We start from the raw sequence: 15,348 nt of genomic DNA, 5'->3' as shown, positions 1-15,348 counted from the left end.
TTTGGTTTAATACATTATAAGGGGTAAAGTGCCTGGTCTCAGAAAATTTTTCCAGTAATTCATTTTAAAATCAGAATACCAGCGGCCATTAAGAAGCAACCTAGTTGTAGATAGTGTGAGGATTTGTTCAGCAGGTAAATCTGTAGGAACTTTTTCTTGCTGCTAAATTGCATGGCTTCCTTAATGAGGCAAATTGCTGACTGAACAGACAGTGGGCGCTGAAAGGAACTAGGTCTTGATAAATCTCATTTGACTGAGGGGAGGTGATTAGGCTGAGCTCAACATCCCTCAAGACAGGCCAACTTGGGACAGGTCCCAAGTCTGGTGACTCCTAGGCAAGTGTTCCTCCACAACACACACACACTCTACTTTGCCTCCTTCAAAGATTACAGGGCAGCAAGTTAGGTGCAGATCTGGGACCTGAGATGTCAGGCTTCCTGGCTATAGTGCACCCTCTGCTACAGAAGGGTACCTGGCAATCAGGTAAATTCGTGGCAAAGTAGACATCCGAAAGAGTCACTCTAAATTTTAAAGAAACTAGACCTCAGGAAGCTGTAAAAGCCTCAAACAGGCTTTTGCTTACAATGCTCACAGCTTCTGTATGGTCTCAGCTGTGCCCTGCACAAGAGCACAGGTTCGGTAAATGTGTGATAGAAAATAAACCAGGAATTCAGAGAAGAGCCAGCTGAAAGGGTGTGTCCAGTCTTGGCGACCACAATGAGAAGGACATGTACACGAGCCAACCCTCTGAAAGGTCCCCTGGGGGAAGGAGGAAGGAGCAGTTTAAAGATGAAAAAGGTCCCATCTCTCAAACCTACGAAGCCGGCCCTGGGCTGGGTGAACGGACGTGATCTAAGAAGCCTCCAAGGTCAGGCAGGGACCAAGCGCGAGGTTGGGTGAGGGAAGGCAGAGTCTGAAGGGCAGGAAGCGGACCCCGCAGAGGTTTCGGGCAGGACTGTCTTGTTTGCTGCGGTATCCCTCAGACTAGCATGGCGTTCAGTAAATATCTGGAATTACCGATTGCTGGAGGCAGCCTTCCGCGGGTCTGAGCACCGGCTAGTTGCGGACTCAGCCTACCTCCACAGGATCACTTTGCCTAGGAGGAAAAGCCAGGTGTGCGGGTGTAGCCCCGGCGCGCTGAGACCCGCCCCGCGCCTCCGCGCCCCGCCCCGCCCAGAGCCGCAGCGAGGGTGCGCAAGCGGCGCCCGCCGTTTACGACGGGCCGGAAAGCAGTGGCCGCAGCCAGCGCTAGCTGAGCCGGGTCGCTATGGGGGTAAGCGGAGGCGAGCCGCCGCCGGGGCAGAGGCCGGGAGGTGGCGAGAACTTGGGAGGCAGGAGCTCGCGCCAGGAGGGAAGGAGGGGAGTGGGCTCACGCTGAGAAGGAGGCGGGAGGCACAGCTCGTGCCGGGAGAGGAGGAGAGGGGCGGGGTTGGGCAGGGGCTAGGCGCAGGGCTGCCGGGGCGCTGTTGACGCCGTTGCCCTGGCGCTCCTCCTCCTTGTGCTCCTTCTCTCAGAAAATTGCGCTGCAGCTCAAAGCCACGCTGGAGAATGTCACCAACCTCCGGCCAGTGGGCGAGGACTTCCGGTGGTACCTGAAGGTAAGGCTCTGGTGGGGGTGCCAGGGCCGGGGCCGCGTAAAGGTTTCCCACCCTGATCTCAGTGGTGAACGGGAGCTTTCTCTCCGGCTAGATGAGAAATGCTTATTAAATGTTCTCTTTTCTTCTGGGTAGAATTTTATGTTTGCTTTTTTAAGTTTATTGGTCAATTCTTTTTTAAAATTATTTATTTATTGGCTGCGTTGGGTCTTCGTTGCAGTGCTCAGGCTTCTCATTGCGGTGGCTTCTCTTGTTGCAGAGCATGGGCTCTAGGCGTGTGGGCTCAGTAGCTGTGGCTCGTGGGCTCTAGAGCGCAGGCTCAGTAGTTGTGGCGTGCGGGCTTAGTTGCTCCGTGGCGTGTGGGATCTTCCCGGACCAGGGCTCGAACCCGTGTTCCCTGCATTGGCAGGAGGATTCTTAACCACTGCGCCACCAGGGAAGCCCTACTGGTTAATTCTTAATTGGCAGTATCTTGAAATATCTTTTGTAATTTTTCCTCCGTAACATATTTCATGGTATGTAAACAAACACTAAACGAAAGGCTACTTGAAGGGATCTTGTGATTATTCAGTAAGAATAATTTCACCTTCTCTTTTGTTGATTAGGTTTTATTTACTGTGAAATCGTTTAATTTTGTGCATGGCTCCATTCTTAATTCCCCATCCTGTATTGGTAAATCTGGTACTCTAGTGGGATGGTATACAGAGGTCCTCTTCTTAACTGAGCAGTTTGAGGCCCTTTACTCTCCCAGATACGGGAGCTTCTGATCTGTTTTCCTTTTAGTCTAAATCCCAGAATCCTTCAGTACCTGGCAAAAGCCCTATCTTTCAGGAAGCTTTCTGCCCACCTTTATTTCCAAATACTTTGAAGCCCGAGTGCCAGGGCTTATTTGAGGAGTTGATGTTTCCTGGCTTCAAAAAGCAGAGTCTAGAGAAGGAGACAAAGAAGGAGTAGCAAGAGTGATAAATACTTTTACCAGGAACCTACAGGGCCTGTAAGGACACGCAGGAAGCTCCTAACTCAACGGGGAGGGGGGGACTTTGAAGCCATTTCTGTACTACTTGAGCCTTGAATCCCTAGCCAGACTGGGGACTCCTTAGAGGAGGATGAGCAAGCCAGCACGAGAAACTTTGCCCAGAGAGAAGTCTGGTTATGTCCTTAGTGGAGCTGGTTATAAGGATGAAGTAAGATTGCTGAATTGCTGACAAGATGATGAGCCTGCCCACCTCACACTGTTCTTACCCTTCCCTCAGCATCTGCCCAACTGAGCCAACTTCTTTACTAATACTCTTTTTCCCCCTCCCCAAGATGAAATGTGGCAACTGTGGTGAGATTTCAGAGAAGTGGCAGTACATTCGGCTCATGGTAACTGCTCCCCCCACCACTATACCCATATACAGACACACACAGGCCTCTGGGCAGGGATATGTGGCCCTCACCTCCCCAGTCTTTGGACCCCACTTTTTGTGGTTTGGGAGGGCAGGCAGAGTGTGATCAACTGGGAACAATGGGCTTTGGGACGTGAGGCAGAGTTCAGAATCAAGGGGAAGCCCTTTGCTCACTCTCAAGAAGCCTCCCCAGGATTCTTGTCCTAGCAAGTTGCTCACCCTGTCTGGGTCTTGGTAGATATAGATGGTGTGTATTTAAATATTGTTATAATATTAATTGATAATAAGTGATAGGACTGGGTCTCCTGGGGACCCTTACATCTGACTGATCTGTGACTAGAGGTTCTGTTTACTGCTTGCCAGGACAACGTGGCACTGAAGGGAGGCCGTGGCAGTGCCTCCATGGTCCAGAAGTGCAAGCTGTGTTCAAGGGAAAACTCCATTGGTAGGTAGGCCATGGATATTGACCTCTGCCAGGCTGGCCCACGGCTTTGTGGTACGAGACCGAAAGCATGCTCATGTGGGTGGACCCAGGCCTGAGGTATCCAAGCTTCTGCCGTAGACTCTTGCCCAGAGCCACATCTGGGTACCTGGGTGGGGCCGGGATACGGACTTAAGTCGACTTTGTCTTCTCTTTTACATTTCAGAGATTTTGAGCAGCACCATCAAACCTTACAATGTAAGTTTCCTGCTGCAGTGGCAGGCATGGTGGGATTAGATCCAAGCCAGGAACTAGGAGGCCTGGGTTCTCGAGTTATATCTGCACCAGAGTGACCCACCATGGAACTGAGTGACTTCATGTGCTTATTTGTTCATTCATTCACTCAGTCATTCATTCACCTTACCCTGACCGAGTGCTCGGTAGGAAAAAGACTCATAACTAGGCTATTGTACTGCCTTCTTATAAGTGTTGGGCTGTGGGAGCTTAGGGGACCTCTGACCCAACCTGGCCACTCAGTTTCCATCACTGGGAACACTTGCCTTGTCTACATCTTGGAGGGCTAGTGAGCCTTCTCTGAATCCATGGATGAGACAGTGCATCCATCCTTGATATTTGATTTTATTAGGTATTTATACGTTACTGCATTAACAGATTAGTCCAAAGGTGAGGGAGGGAGTGTATGCTTTGGGTCTGTGTCTTCATCCATTCCTTATTTGGTATTTTTGAAAAATGTCTGATTTATGCTAAAATCTCAGCTTTGTCCTGAAGTTAAAGGGAAAAATCACGTAAGGACTTGCACTCAAGTAAATCATAATCTAGTGGAAGAGACAGACCAGCAAACAAAAACCAATCCAGGGCCAGGCACATGGTTGGTGTGCAGGAAGCATTTCTACAGTAAATGACAGAATAAGAATGAATGTGTGGGTGTGTCCTTGGGGTCTGTGGGCCCAGGGGTCAGGGAGGCATGAATTTCCTGGCTGTACCACCCCCTCAGTGTGCCTCCTCCACATGCATATCCCACTTCAAAGGCTTTAAGTCAGCCCCTGCCTTGACAGCATGGCTTAGATGGTTAGCAAAAGGCCACAGCAAAGTATACTGGGGCCTTTTGGATGACCTGGAAACCTTATAGCTTAACATTCTTCTTCATAGTTTCTATTTTGATAATTTTATCTACCATTCATTGAGCATAGTGTCAGGTCCTATACTGGGCAATTTATACCTAGTTCAGGTTCTCACAATAAACCTGTAGTGGTTTCCTCAGCTCCAGCTGACAATCTTAGGCCCAGAGGAGAAGAGAGGCAGAACTGTGTCTGAGCTCACATCCAGGCACCCTGACCCCAGAGTCCACATCCAAGAAGATCTTGTGGCAAGCAGGTGTCAAGGCAGTCTTCTTCCAGAACAGGATGAGTTGCCCCTGAGTCCCATTCTGGGCTCTCAGGGGCTGTGGAGTCATCCTGAAGGCACAGTTGGACCTACCTCCTCAACACACTTCCTTTCTAGGCCGAAGACAATGAGAAGTTCAAGACGATAGTGGAGTTTGAGTGCCGAGGACTTGAACCAGTTGATTTCCAGCCCCAGGTACATGTCTTCCTGGGGAACCTGTATCTTTGGGGAGGGCATATAGGAAATGACAGTAGAACTGTGCTTCCTACAGAGACCGTGGACTAGGAATTCTCATTTCTAAGAATAACAGTTATTATTTATTAAGCATCTAATGTATGTTGGGCATCAGGCTTGTCACTTTTAATGTTACCTCACTTCACAGTAACCCTGTGAAGTTATACATCCTATTTTTCAGATGAGAAAAGAACTTCAGAGATTTTGCCACTTGCCCAGGGTGACGCAGTTAGTAAGCAATGGAGCTGTAATTTGAACCCACATCTATCCGACTCCAGAGCCAGTGCTCAGGCCACTTTATTTGTGTAGCATTTTCACCTCACAACCCTGTGAGGTAGGCAGAAGAGAGAGTATTGTCATCCCCGTTTCATAAGTAAGAAAACTGAGGTCCAGAGAGGGACGTGACACACCCAGGGTGTTTCAGAAAATCAAGGGTAATGGAAGGGTTTACCCCACACCTCCTGCCTTCTGGGGCCAGGGCTCTAATTTGGAGAAACCACTCTAGTCCCAGGGCAGCTGCCAGGGCATGGAAGCTCAGTAGTTATTCCAGAACAGTAGCCCACACTGTATTTCTGGTCTTCCCATGCCAGAGGTGTTGTGAGAAAGGCCAGTTCCCTGACCAGGCCCCATAGGCCAGACCAGTGCCTCCTTCTCCCCAGGTAAACTGCTGCCTTCCTGTCACCTGCAGGCCGGGTTTGCTGCTGAGGGTCTGGAATCCGGGACAGTCTTCAGTGACATTAATCTGCAGGAAAAGGTACGGGACTTGGGGGCCTTGCGGGGAGCTCTAGGGCACCTGGCGGGAATAACCCTTTTGGTGAACAAGGCTCTTCAGTGGGAAGCCGGCTCCACACTTTTTGTGCTTTTTGTTGGTGATTTTGGTGTTTACGATAGCCCCAAGTGTAGTGCTGAAGCGCTGCCTAGTGTTCACACGCAGGAAAGCTGGATGTGCCTTACAGAGAAAATACGTGTTAGACAAGCTTGTTCAGGTGTGAGATACAGCACAGTTGGCTGTGAGTTCAGTATTAGTGAATCAGCCATATACATACGTGTGTGTGTGTGTGTGTGTGTGTGTGTGTGTGTGTTAAATAAGGTGTTTTTAAACAGAATCAGATGCTCCCAGGAACCTAACCCTGTATTTCCCCTGGGAGCAGTGATTCCGTACTCACTAACACAGTGTTTGTGGGGACTTTCTAGAACGTAACTACTGTGAATACCAAGAATCAACTGGACATGTTACTGCCTTGCAGATAAGGAAGGCTTGTGGTCAGGCCTCAGAGGAATAGTTTGCATAGCACCTAGTAACAGTAACTGGACTTACTGAGCTCTCATATGTGCCTGGCCCTAGGCTAAATACTTTTACATGTGTTAACTCTTGAGTCTTTCAACATTCAGTGTAAAATCTACTGCTGTCCTCTTTTTTTTAAATAGAGGACAGAACCAAGGCTCAGAGAAGTTAGTGACTTGCCCCAAATCACAAAGCTAGAAGAGTAGGAATTCAGGCCTGAGCAGTCTGGCTCTGACCTGGGTCTGACATGTTTCTGAAGATCTGAGCCGGAGCCTCAGCTGGGCCTTTTAAGTCCTAGTCCTCCACTCCCCATGCTGTCCAGGCTGCCTCGTGAGGCCAACACTGCCATTTTTTCCCACAGGACTGGACTGACTATGACGAAAAGGCTCGGGAGTCTGTGGGAATCTACGAGGTCACCCACCAGTTTGTGAAGTCCTGAACCCTCTTCCTGCACACTTGCCTCTAAGAACTGAGAAGGGACAACGTGCCCCAGGCAGCACAGCGCAGAGGCTGGTGCCCTCGTGTCTCGTCTCGGGGCAGCTGTCCAGGCCCTCACAGCCTGCGTGCTGGGCTGTCCCAGCTTCCCGAGCCCCACCAATAAAGCCCCCGTTTGTGCTACACTCCCCTTCATGTTGGAGGGCTTTGATGGCTGCTTGGCACCTTCCCACAGTACAGAATCTTAGCCGAATCCAATTTGCAAAACAGGAACACAGAGCTCTTAAGGGCTCTCAAGCTCTTGGGGAGAGCACAGGCCACCCCAGGGGACCAGAAGTGTCAAACGCATTGGTACAGAGGGCAGCGGAGCCTGCGGAATGATGTCATGAGCCAAAACATCACATTGACCACCTTGGCTCTTGGGTAAACCCAGGCAACTCTGTTCACTGGTGTCACTGCATATTCCAGGCCCAGAAGGGACTTTGGAGGTCAGCAGTTCCATCCTGGCATGAATCATCTCTCTACAATCCCTGCCAGATGGTCCTCAGGTCTTTGCTCACTTGCTGTGATGGGGCAATCCCTCCCACCAAGGGAACCCCTATGAAAGTTCTTCCTTATGCTGAGTCAGCCCCTACGCTTCCTTTAGCTCCTCCTGATGGTCCTGGTTTGTCCCCTTTGTGGTCACACTTCTTCTGTGTTCTTCTGCCCCTGGACAGCCCTGTGGAGGTGTGAAGACAACAGTCCCGGCCTCTGTGTCTCGTGGGCCTGGTTCCCTGGGTCTAAAGATCTCTTACAGTGGATAGAGTTGTTCAGTGCACAGTTCAGTCATGAGGGCAAGCTCACGTCTTCATGCCGGTGACTCCACCATTCGGAAAACCTGTCACGAGAGACCTTACTCCTCTCCAGTGTTCTGCTGGAGCCTGGAATTCTTTGCAAGAATGACTACCTTCATTTTCTGAGTGGTCCTCTGGGAAAGAGTCTGCCCACTCCAAGGCTGGTTGTGGAGCTCAAGGAAGGGGATCCTCAGAGGCAGGTAAAGCTGGCCATGGCCAAGGGTGGGGAAGAGATGCCTGCCCTGCCCCCTCTCCAGTCTGGCAGCTGTCACGTGTCTTCTAGGTCCCCCGTGTTCCCGGCCCCTGGGCCTGTGCCTTCTGCACCTGACACAGCAGGGCTTCTTTGGCCTCCCTCGGCCAGCAGCTCCAGCAGCCCCCACCGACTAGAACGGTCCATTGCCTGGCCTGAAAGCAAACAAGGGAGCGTTGGGCTGGATAAACAGGCTTTCTGGGTTTTAGTCTCCGTCCTAGCCAGTATGTGTTATAAAGGCAAGCACTAAAAGGATCTCAAGGTTTTCCTTATATTGTAAATTATTTTCTCATCTTGTAGGGAGTAGGGGAACCCAAATAATCAGTAACAGATGGAAAATAGATGATGTCAATAGATGCAGAAGAAGTATTCGGTGAAATTCAGCAACAAACCATAGACACGCTTGTCAAACTAGGAGCAGAAAGGAACTACCCTTACCTCACAAAGGATAGCTACAGGAAACCCGGAGCAAATGAAATGTTTGAAGTATTCCATTCACGATTCGGGTGAGATGAGGATATCCTGGATCACTCACTGTCCCTACACCGCCCCTGCTGCAGCACTTAGACTGAAAAGAAAGTAAGGTACAAGACTAAAAAGGAAGAAATAAGTCACGTTTCACAGATTTTGATTTTCCACTTAGCGAATCCAAAAGCATTATCAGGTGCTGGATTTAAGATCAATATACAGAAATCAAATGCATTTCAGTACACTGGCAACTTGTATAAAACAATTCAAGAGAGAATACCATTTACAATAGGAACAGCAACCAAAAAAATACCCCCAAAGGTAACTGGGAATTAAATCTATCAAAGATGTTTCATGACTGATAAATTGGTCAAAATGGCAGAGTAGAAAGACCCTTAGCTCACCTCCCCTCACGAGCACACAAAGATCACAACTGTTTGTAGAACAACCGTCAATGAAAAATATGGGAACCTCCTGGAAAAGATCTACAGCTAAAGATATAAAGAAGGAACCACACGAGATGGGTAGGAGAGGCAGGCTTATGATACAGTCAAGTCCTGTACCCCCAGCTGGATGACCCACAAATGAGGGTAATTACATTGCAGAGGATCTTCCCACAGGAGTTCCTGTACTGGGAAGAAGAGCCCACAGAGCAATTGGCCTTGAAGGCCAGAGGGGCTTGGTTTCAGGATTCCCACAAAACTGGGGAAAGAAGAAACTTAAAGGGCACACAAAACCTCACATGCTCTGGGACCCAGGGCAAAAGCACTAATTTGATAGAAGCCTGGGCCAGACCTACCTGCTGGTCTTGGGAGAGTCTCCTGGCGGGGTGGGGGGGGCGACTGTGGCTCCGCTGGGGACATAGACACTGGTGGTAGCCACTCTTGGGAGCTGCTTCTACCGCATGGCCCCTGGCGCTGGTGGGCACCACTGTGGGTCCTGTCCTCTGGCTCATGAGCACCAAGACCTGGCCCCATACAACAGCCTCTAGGCACCGGGGCTGGGACGCCTCAGGCCAAGCAACTAACTGGGTGGGGACACAGTCCCTCCTGTCAGCACACAAGCTAAAGACCTCATGAGCCCAGAGCCACCTCTGGACATTGCCCTGCCCACCAGAGGGCCCAGGGCCCAGCTCCACCCACCAGTGGGTAGGCACCAGTCCCAGAACCCCCTGGGCCCCAACCCTGCCCTCCATGAAGTCTGCTCTAACCTTTGGACCAGCCTCACCCACAAGGCGACAGACACCAGAGGGAAGAAATCCACAATCCCACAGCCTGCTGACCCAGTCGGCCCACAGCAGGCTGCCCTGGGACCAGCTGGGCCCTGGCCGTGCCCACTAGCAGGCCAACAAAGCTTTGGGACACCCCACACTCCACCCGTGTCAGGAATCTCCCTTCCCCCACCCCAGAAGTGATACAACACCAGCTCTGGGATCCTGGGGCCCTGCAAACATACTCCAGAACCCAGCTCTGCCTGCCAGTAGTCTGACACTAACCTCAGGACCTGGCTTTGCCCACCAGTGGGCAGACTACAATCCTGGAGTCTTCTGGATCATGGCTCCACCCACTAGTGAGCCAGTACTAGCCCCAGGGCCGCCTGGGGTTGTGCAGTCAGCTGCCTCGTGACAGCCCTGCCAACCAACAGCCAGCAGCCTCTGCGTAAGGTGGGGCCTGGCAACCAACTGGACTGGGGGCTACCCAAGCCTACCAGACTGCCCACATAGCCTGCCAAACAGAAAGACCCATGCAGCCCTCATAGGGGGAAACCCTAGAGCATATAGCTTGGGGACAAGAGGGGAGTGGGGTGCTGGGACACAAAGGACGTCTATAGAAGGACACTTCTCCAAGGTCAGGAAACAACTAACCTACCCGATACATAAAAATACAAACAGCAATTTAAGCAAAGTAAGGCAACAGAAGAACATGTTCCAGATGAAGGACCAAGGTAAAAGCTAAGAAGAAGAACTAAGTGAAGTGGAGAGCACCAATCTACCCAAGAAAGAGTTCAGGATAGTCATCATAAATATGATCAAAGAACTCGGGAGAAGAATGGATGCACACAGCAAAAGTTAGAAGTTTTTAACAAAGAGTTAGAAAATATAAAGAACCAAACAGAGATGAAAAATACAATAACTGAAATGAAACATACACCAGGGGGAATCAAAAGTAGACCAAATGATGCAGAGGGACAGATCAGTGAGCTGGAAGACAGGGTAGTGGAAATCACTGATGCTAAAAGGAAAAAGAAAACAGAATGAAAAGAAATGAGGACAGGTTTAAGAGACCTCTGGGACAACATCAAGCATACTAACATTCACATTATAGGAGTCCCAGAAGGAGAAGACAGAGAGAAAGGGGGCAGAGAACACATTTGAAGAGATAATAGCTGAAAACTTCCCTAATCTGGGAAAGGAAACAGTCATCCAAGTCCAGGAGGCACAGAGAGACCCATACAGGATTAACCCAAAGAGGAACAACCAAGACACACTGTAATTAAAATGGCAAAAATTAAAGATAAAGAGAGACTATTAAAAGCAGAAAGGGGAAAGCAAAAAGAAAGGAATAACATACATGGGAATTCCCATAAGTCTATCAGCTGACTTTTCAGCAGAAACTCTGCAAGCCAGAAGGGAGCAACATGATACATTTAAAGTGATGAAAGGGAAAAATCCTGCAACCAAGAATACTGTACCCAGCAAGGCTCTCATTCAGATTTTATGGAGAGATCAAAAGCAAAAGTTCAGAACCACCAAACCAGCTTTACAAGAAATGTTATAGGAACTCTAAGTGAAAAAGAGAAGGCCACAAATAGAAACATGAAAATTATGAAAGGAAAAAGCTCACCAGTAAAGGCAAATGTACTATAAAGGTAGGAAATCATCCACACACAAAGCCAGTAGGCAGGTTAAAAGAAAAAAGTGGTAAAATCATCTATAGCCACAATAAGTAGTTAAGGGATACACAAAACAATTAGATGTAAAATATGATGTCATCGTGATAGGAGGAGAGTACAAATGCAGGGGTGTTAAAATTCATTTGAAATTAAGAGATCAGCAACTAAAAACGATCACGTATACATAAAGATTGCTATGTATAAACCTCATGGTAACCACAAACCAAAAATCTATAACAGATACACACACAAAAAAGAACAAGGAAAAAAATGAAATTTTGCCGTTTGCAACAACATGGATGGACTTGGGTATTGTGCTTAGTGAAGTAAGCCAAAGAGAGAAAGACAAGTACTGTATGATATCACTTATACGAGGAATTTTAAAAATAAAACAAACTAGTGAATGTAACAAAAAAGAAACAGATTCACAGATACAGAAAACAAACTAATTGGTTACCAGCGGGGAGAGGGAAAGAGGGAGGGACAAGATAGGGGTAGGGGATTAAGATGTACAAACTAGTATGTATAAAATAAGCTACAAGGACGTATCGTACAGCACAGGGAATATAGCCACAATCTAGTAATGGAGACAGTTGCAGAAACTGAAAAGCACTGCGATAAAGGTTAGATTGTCAGGATGCTCTGGGCATACACAGGAGGGGCACCAACTAACTCAGCCTCAGAGGGGTGGGGTGAGAGGAGGTGCAGTCTATCTGAAACCTGAAGGTTGAGCAGAAGATAGCTGAAAGGGTGGAGAGGGGCTTATGCTCCAAGCAGAGGCAATTTCCTCAGGGTAAGCTGTTAAGAGAGGTGGGGCTGAAAAGATGAGCAGGGCCAGCTCCATCAAGGCCACAACTGTCACACTGAGGAGTATGGACTGTTTTCCAAGTTAATGGAAAACCACTGAGGAATTTTAAGCAGGGATATGATCAGACTTGTACATGAAAAAAATCACTGGCTACAGTGAGGAGAATGGACTGGAGGGAATGAGTGGAGTCTAGAGGCAGGAGGAGGGCCAGTTAGGAGGGGAGAAATAGGCTCCGCCTCTTGACAGGAGATGCTACAAAGTCACCTTGCAAAGGTGTGGGTGCCAGGAGGGAACAATGCAGTCTCCAGAAATAACACATTATGTGTCAGGCCCCTCGCTGGCCAAAACAGAAGCCAAAGCTGGGAGTAGCGGAATATGGAGGAAGGGATGACGCATTCTTCCGGGGAGACCCCATGAGCGTGGCTTCATGGGAGGGGACATTTGAGCTGGGCTAAAAAGAACAAGGACCAATTTGGCAGAGGATGTGCTGGAGCCAAGGGCATTCTGAGGATGGAGGATGGCATTTGCAACGTACAGAGTCACAGTAAAGCTCAGACATGTCTGAGACCAATGGGAGGCTTAGTGTGGCTGAAGCATGAGGCATGAGAAGGGCTGGTAAGAAGTGAGGGGCTGCTAACATGAATTTTTTTTGGTTCCTGCCCAACAACTTGGTATTGCACAAACAGTATGATATCAATAAAGGAAAAAAGAAAAAGAAATAAACATTTTCTTAAACCCCACCATCCTAGCTCCCTAACAGAAGTGTGTTTATTTTCCCCTGTTCTCTTTCAGGGCCTATCTACACCCAGACATGTTTTTATATGGCTATAATCCTAGCAGCATTAAGATTATATTTAACTGTTTTCCACTTAATATCATAAATACCAAATGTGATTCTGCATATTCAGTGGCCCTGTCTTCTTTGCAATGGAAGACTCCCAGAAAGAAGATATACTTGTAACCAATTCCGCTCAAGCAGTCCCCCGAGCTCTATTCTCTGCTGGAGCCTCCCTTCATCTCTTTATCAAGCCCCAGTTGTGTCTCCTGAAACACCCTGAACTCTCTCCCTTTCAGCACCTACCCCACTGTCTCATGTCCACCTCCTCCAATCCTAGCTCCCATTCCTTTTTGTCAGTTGTTCTGTCACATGAAGATAATTGGATAGGTGTCACTAGATTTGGAAAATATGTTCGAGGTGGTCTAATTTAAAACATAAGCTAATAAAACCCACAATGAGATACCACTTCACACTCACCAGAATGGCTATAATCCAAATAGATGAAAACAAGTGCTGGTGAGGATGTGGAGAAGCTGGAACATTCACATTCTGCTGGTGGGAATGTAAAATGGTGCAACCGCTTTGGAGAATATCCTGTCAGTTTCTTAAATGATTAAACACAGAGTTACTACATGACCCAGCAATTCCACTCCTAGGTAAATACCCCAGAGAAATGAAAACATATGTCAACACGAAGACTTATACACAAATGTTCATAGCAGCATTATTCATAATAGCTAAAAAGTGGAAAAAACCCAATTGACTATCAACTGATTGATGAATAAATAAAATGTGATCCATCTATATACTGGAATAGTATTCAGCAATAAAAAGAAGTACTGACAGGTTCTGGAACATGGATAAATCTTGAAAACATTATGCTAAGCAAAAGGCCACATATTATATGATTCCATTTATATGAAATGTCCAGAATAGAAAAATCTATAGAGACAGAAAGTAGATTATGGTTTTGTCTAGGATTTGGGGGAAGTTAAGGGGTTGAGGGAAAAGGGGAGTGACTGTTAATCGGTACAGCCTTTCTACTGGAGATGAAAATGTTCTAAAATTGATTGTAGTGATGGTTGTACAACTCTGTGAATATGCTAAAAATGACAGAATGATATACTTTAAATAAGTGAAATGCACGGTATGGAAAGTATAGCTCCTAATAAAGCTGTCTTTTAAAAAATATAACGTACATAGTATCCACAAAACTCACTCTGGGGATCCTGGAGGCACCTCAAAGAGTAGCAGATAACTTCCAGAGAGGCTGGTGTGACTGTGGATCTGGAGATGTGCCATACTTGTTCAGGAGTCATGGAAAAGAGCCACCAGGACAGAGCTTGCTGGCTTCCCAAAGCACCGTGGGAAACTCCACATGGGAGCTGCTTTAGGGTCAGGAGCAACAGGTATTAATTTAACAAAACTCATCCTCCTGAGTTGGGAGGCCAGCTGATTTAAGATCTAATTACCGGAAGCCTAGACAAACAAATATAGGAAAAAAAGCACTGGACAAGGAATCAAGAGAGCTGGTCCTAATCCTACATGTTATCAAGCTCCCCCAACCTGTCCATCTTTTGTATGGAAAATGGGGATAACTTCTGTCTATTTCAGAGCTGAGGGGATCAAATCGGCCGATGCTTTACAAATAGTTGAGTTCTGTACAAATGTGCAAGACCTGTGTGTGAGCTCTAACTGGATTGAGACTTAATAACTGTTTTTGCCATCCTAGCTACCTCGTAGAACCCTTCATAGCATGAATCCAAGATCAGAAGGAGGGGTGGAGGAAGTTGTAAATAGGAATGCCAAACACTGGGACAGGCCGGCAGTTCCCCTTAAGGGACTGCTCACACCCAAGATGTACTGTCCAAGGGTACATCCACCTGAACATAAGCATGAAATATACTTTTCCACCGAGCTTCAATTGATGCTTCGGTCTTAAGAGCTCCTGCTATGGGGAACTTGCTATCCAAGAGGGGTCAGCACTTCAATAAGGAATGGAACAGTGGCAGCAAGACATCACAGAACAAGAGGGCACAGGCTCAGCCTCAGCTGTATGCCAGGTGCTTTACCTATATCGTTACAGCTAATTCTCATGATATCCCCATGCTATAGGAATTATCCCCATTTTACAAAGGAACTCACAGACCAGAAAGGCAAAAGAACTTGCCTATAGTCATAAAGTAAGGACATGGTGGAACCAAGATACCAGAGTTCTGGTATTCCTGATCATGGGTCCCGAATGAGAGCAGCATATGTTTATGTACATTGGCAGCCACAAATGCCTCTCTCTTATCAAACCATGGAGTATGGAGGACCTGGGACCTGTTGGGTATTCACTAAATGGTTAATGAGCAGAGGATGGACAGGGTCAGCTAAGAAAACCTGCAGGAGTGTTTACATGAACTGTAAGGAGGATTAAATGAGATAATACATTGGAAGAGCTTTGTGACTGGTTCATACCAGAATTCAACCCAGCTGTCCAGTAACTTGCTGGGCAAGCCACTAGAAATGCAGGTAAAATTAAACACAAACAAAAACCCTTCCTTTTCAAAAC

General features: G+C 47.6%; 1 protein-coding gene across 2 annotated transcripts; it reads left to right on the top strand.

Annotated features, from left to right (window-relative positions):
* The first annotated feature begins 1,173 nt into the window (after positions 1-1,173).
* On the top strand, positions 1,174-6,947 carry CZIB (CXXC motif containing zinc binding protein). Of its 2 annotated transcripts, none has more exons than XM_082614899.1 (8): positions 1,174-1,273; positions 1,515-1,598; positions 2,904-2,960; positions 3,347-3,428; positions 3,631-3,662; positions 4,926-5,003; positions 5,702-5,796; positions 6,689-6,947. In XM_082614899.1, exons 1-8 carry the CDS (start codon positions 1,268-1,270, stop codon positions 6,756-6,758), a joined length of 504 nt encoding a protein of 167 aa, XP_082471025.1. In that variant the 5' UTR covers positions 1,174-1,267; the 3' UTR covers positions 6,759-6,947. The 2 variants fall into 2 exon arrangements, with proteins under 2 accessions (XP_082471025.1, XP_082471026.1); XM_082614900.1 differs by having other exon boundaries at positions 1,175-1,273; positions 5,731-5,796.
* Positions 6,948-15,348: the final 8,401 nt, after the last annotated feature.

This window comes from Mesoplodon mirus (genome assembly GCF_964341445.2).
Source record: "Mesoplodon mirus genome assembly, chromosome: 3".
Taxonomy (NCBI): Eukaryota; Metazoa; Chordata; class Mammalia; order Artiodactyla; family Ziphiidae; genus Mesoplodon; species Mesoplodon mirus.
This window is presented reverse-complemented; position numbering and strand designations above follow the sequence as displayed.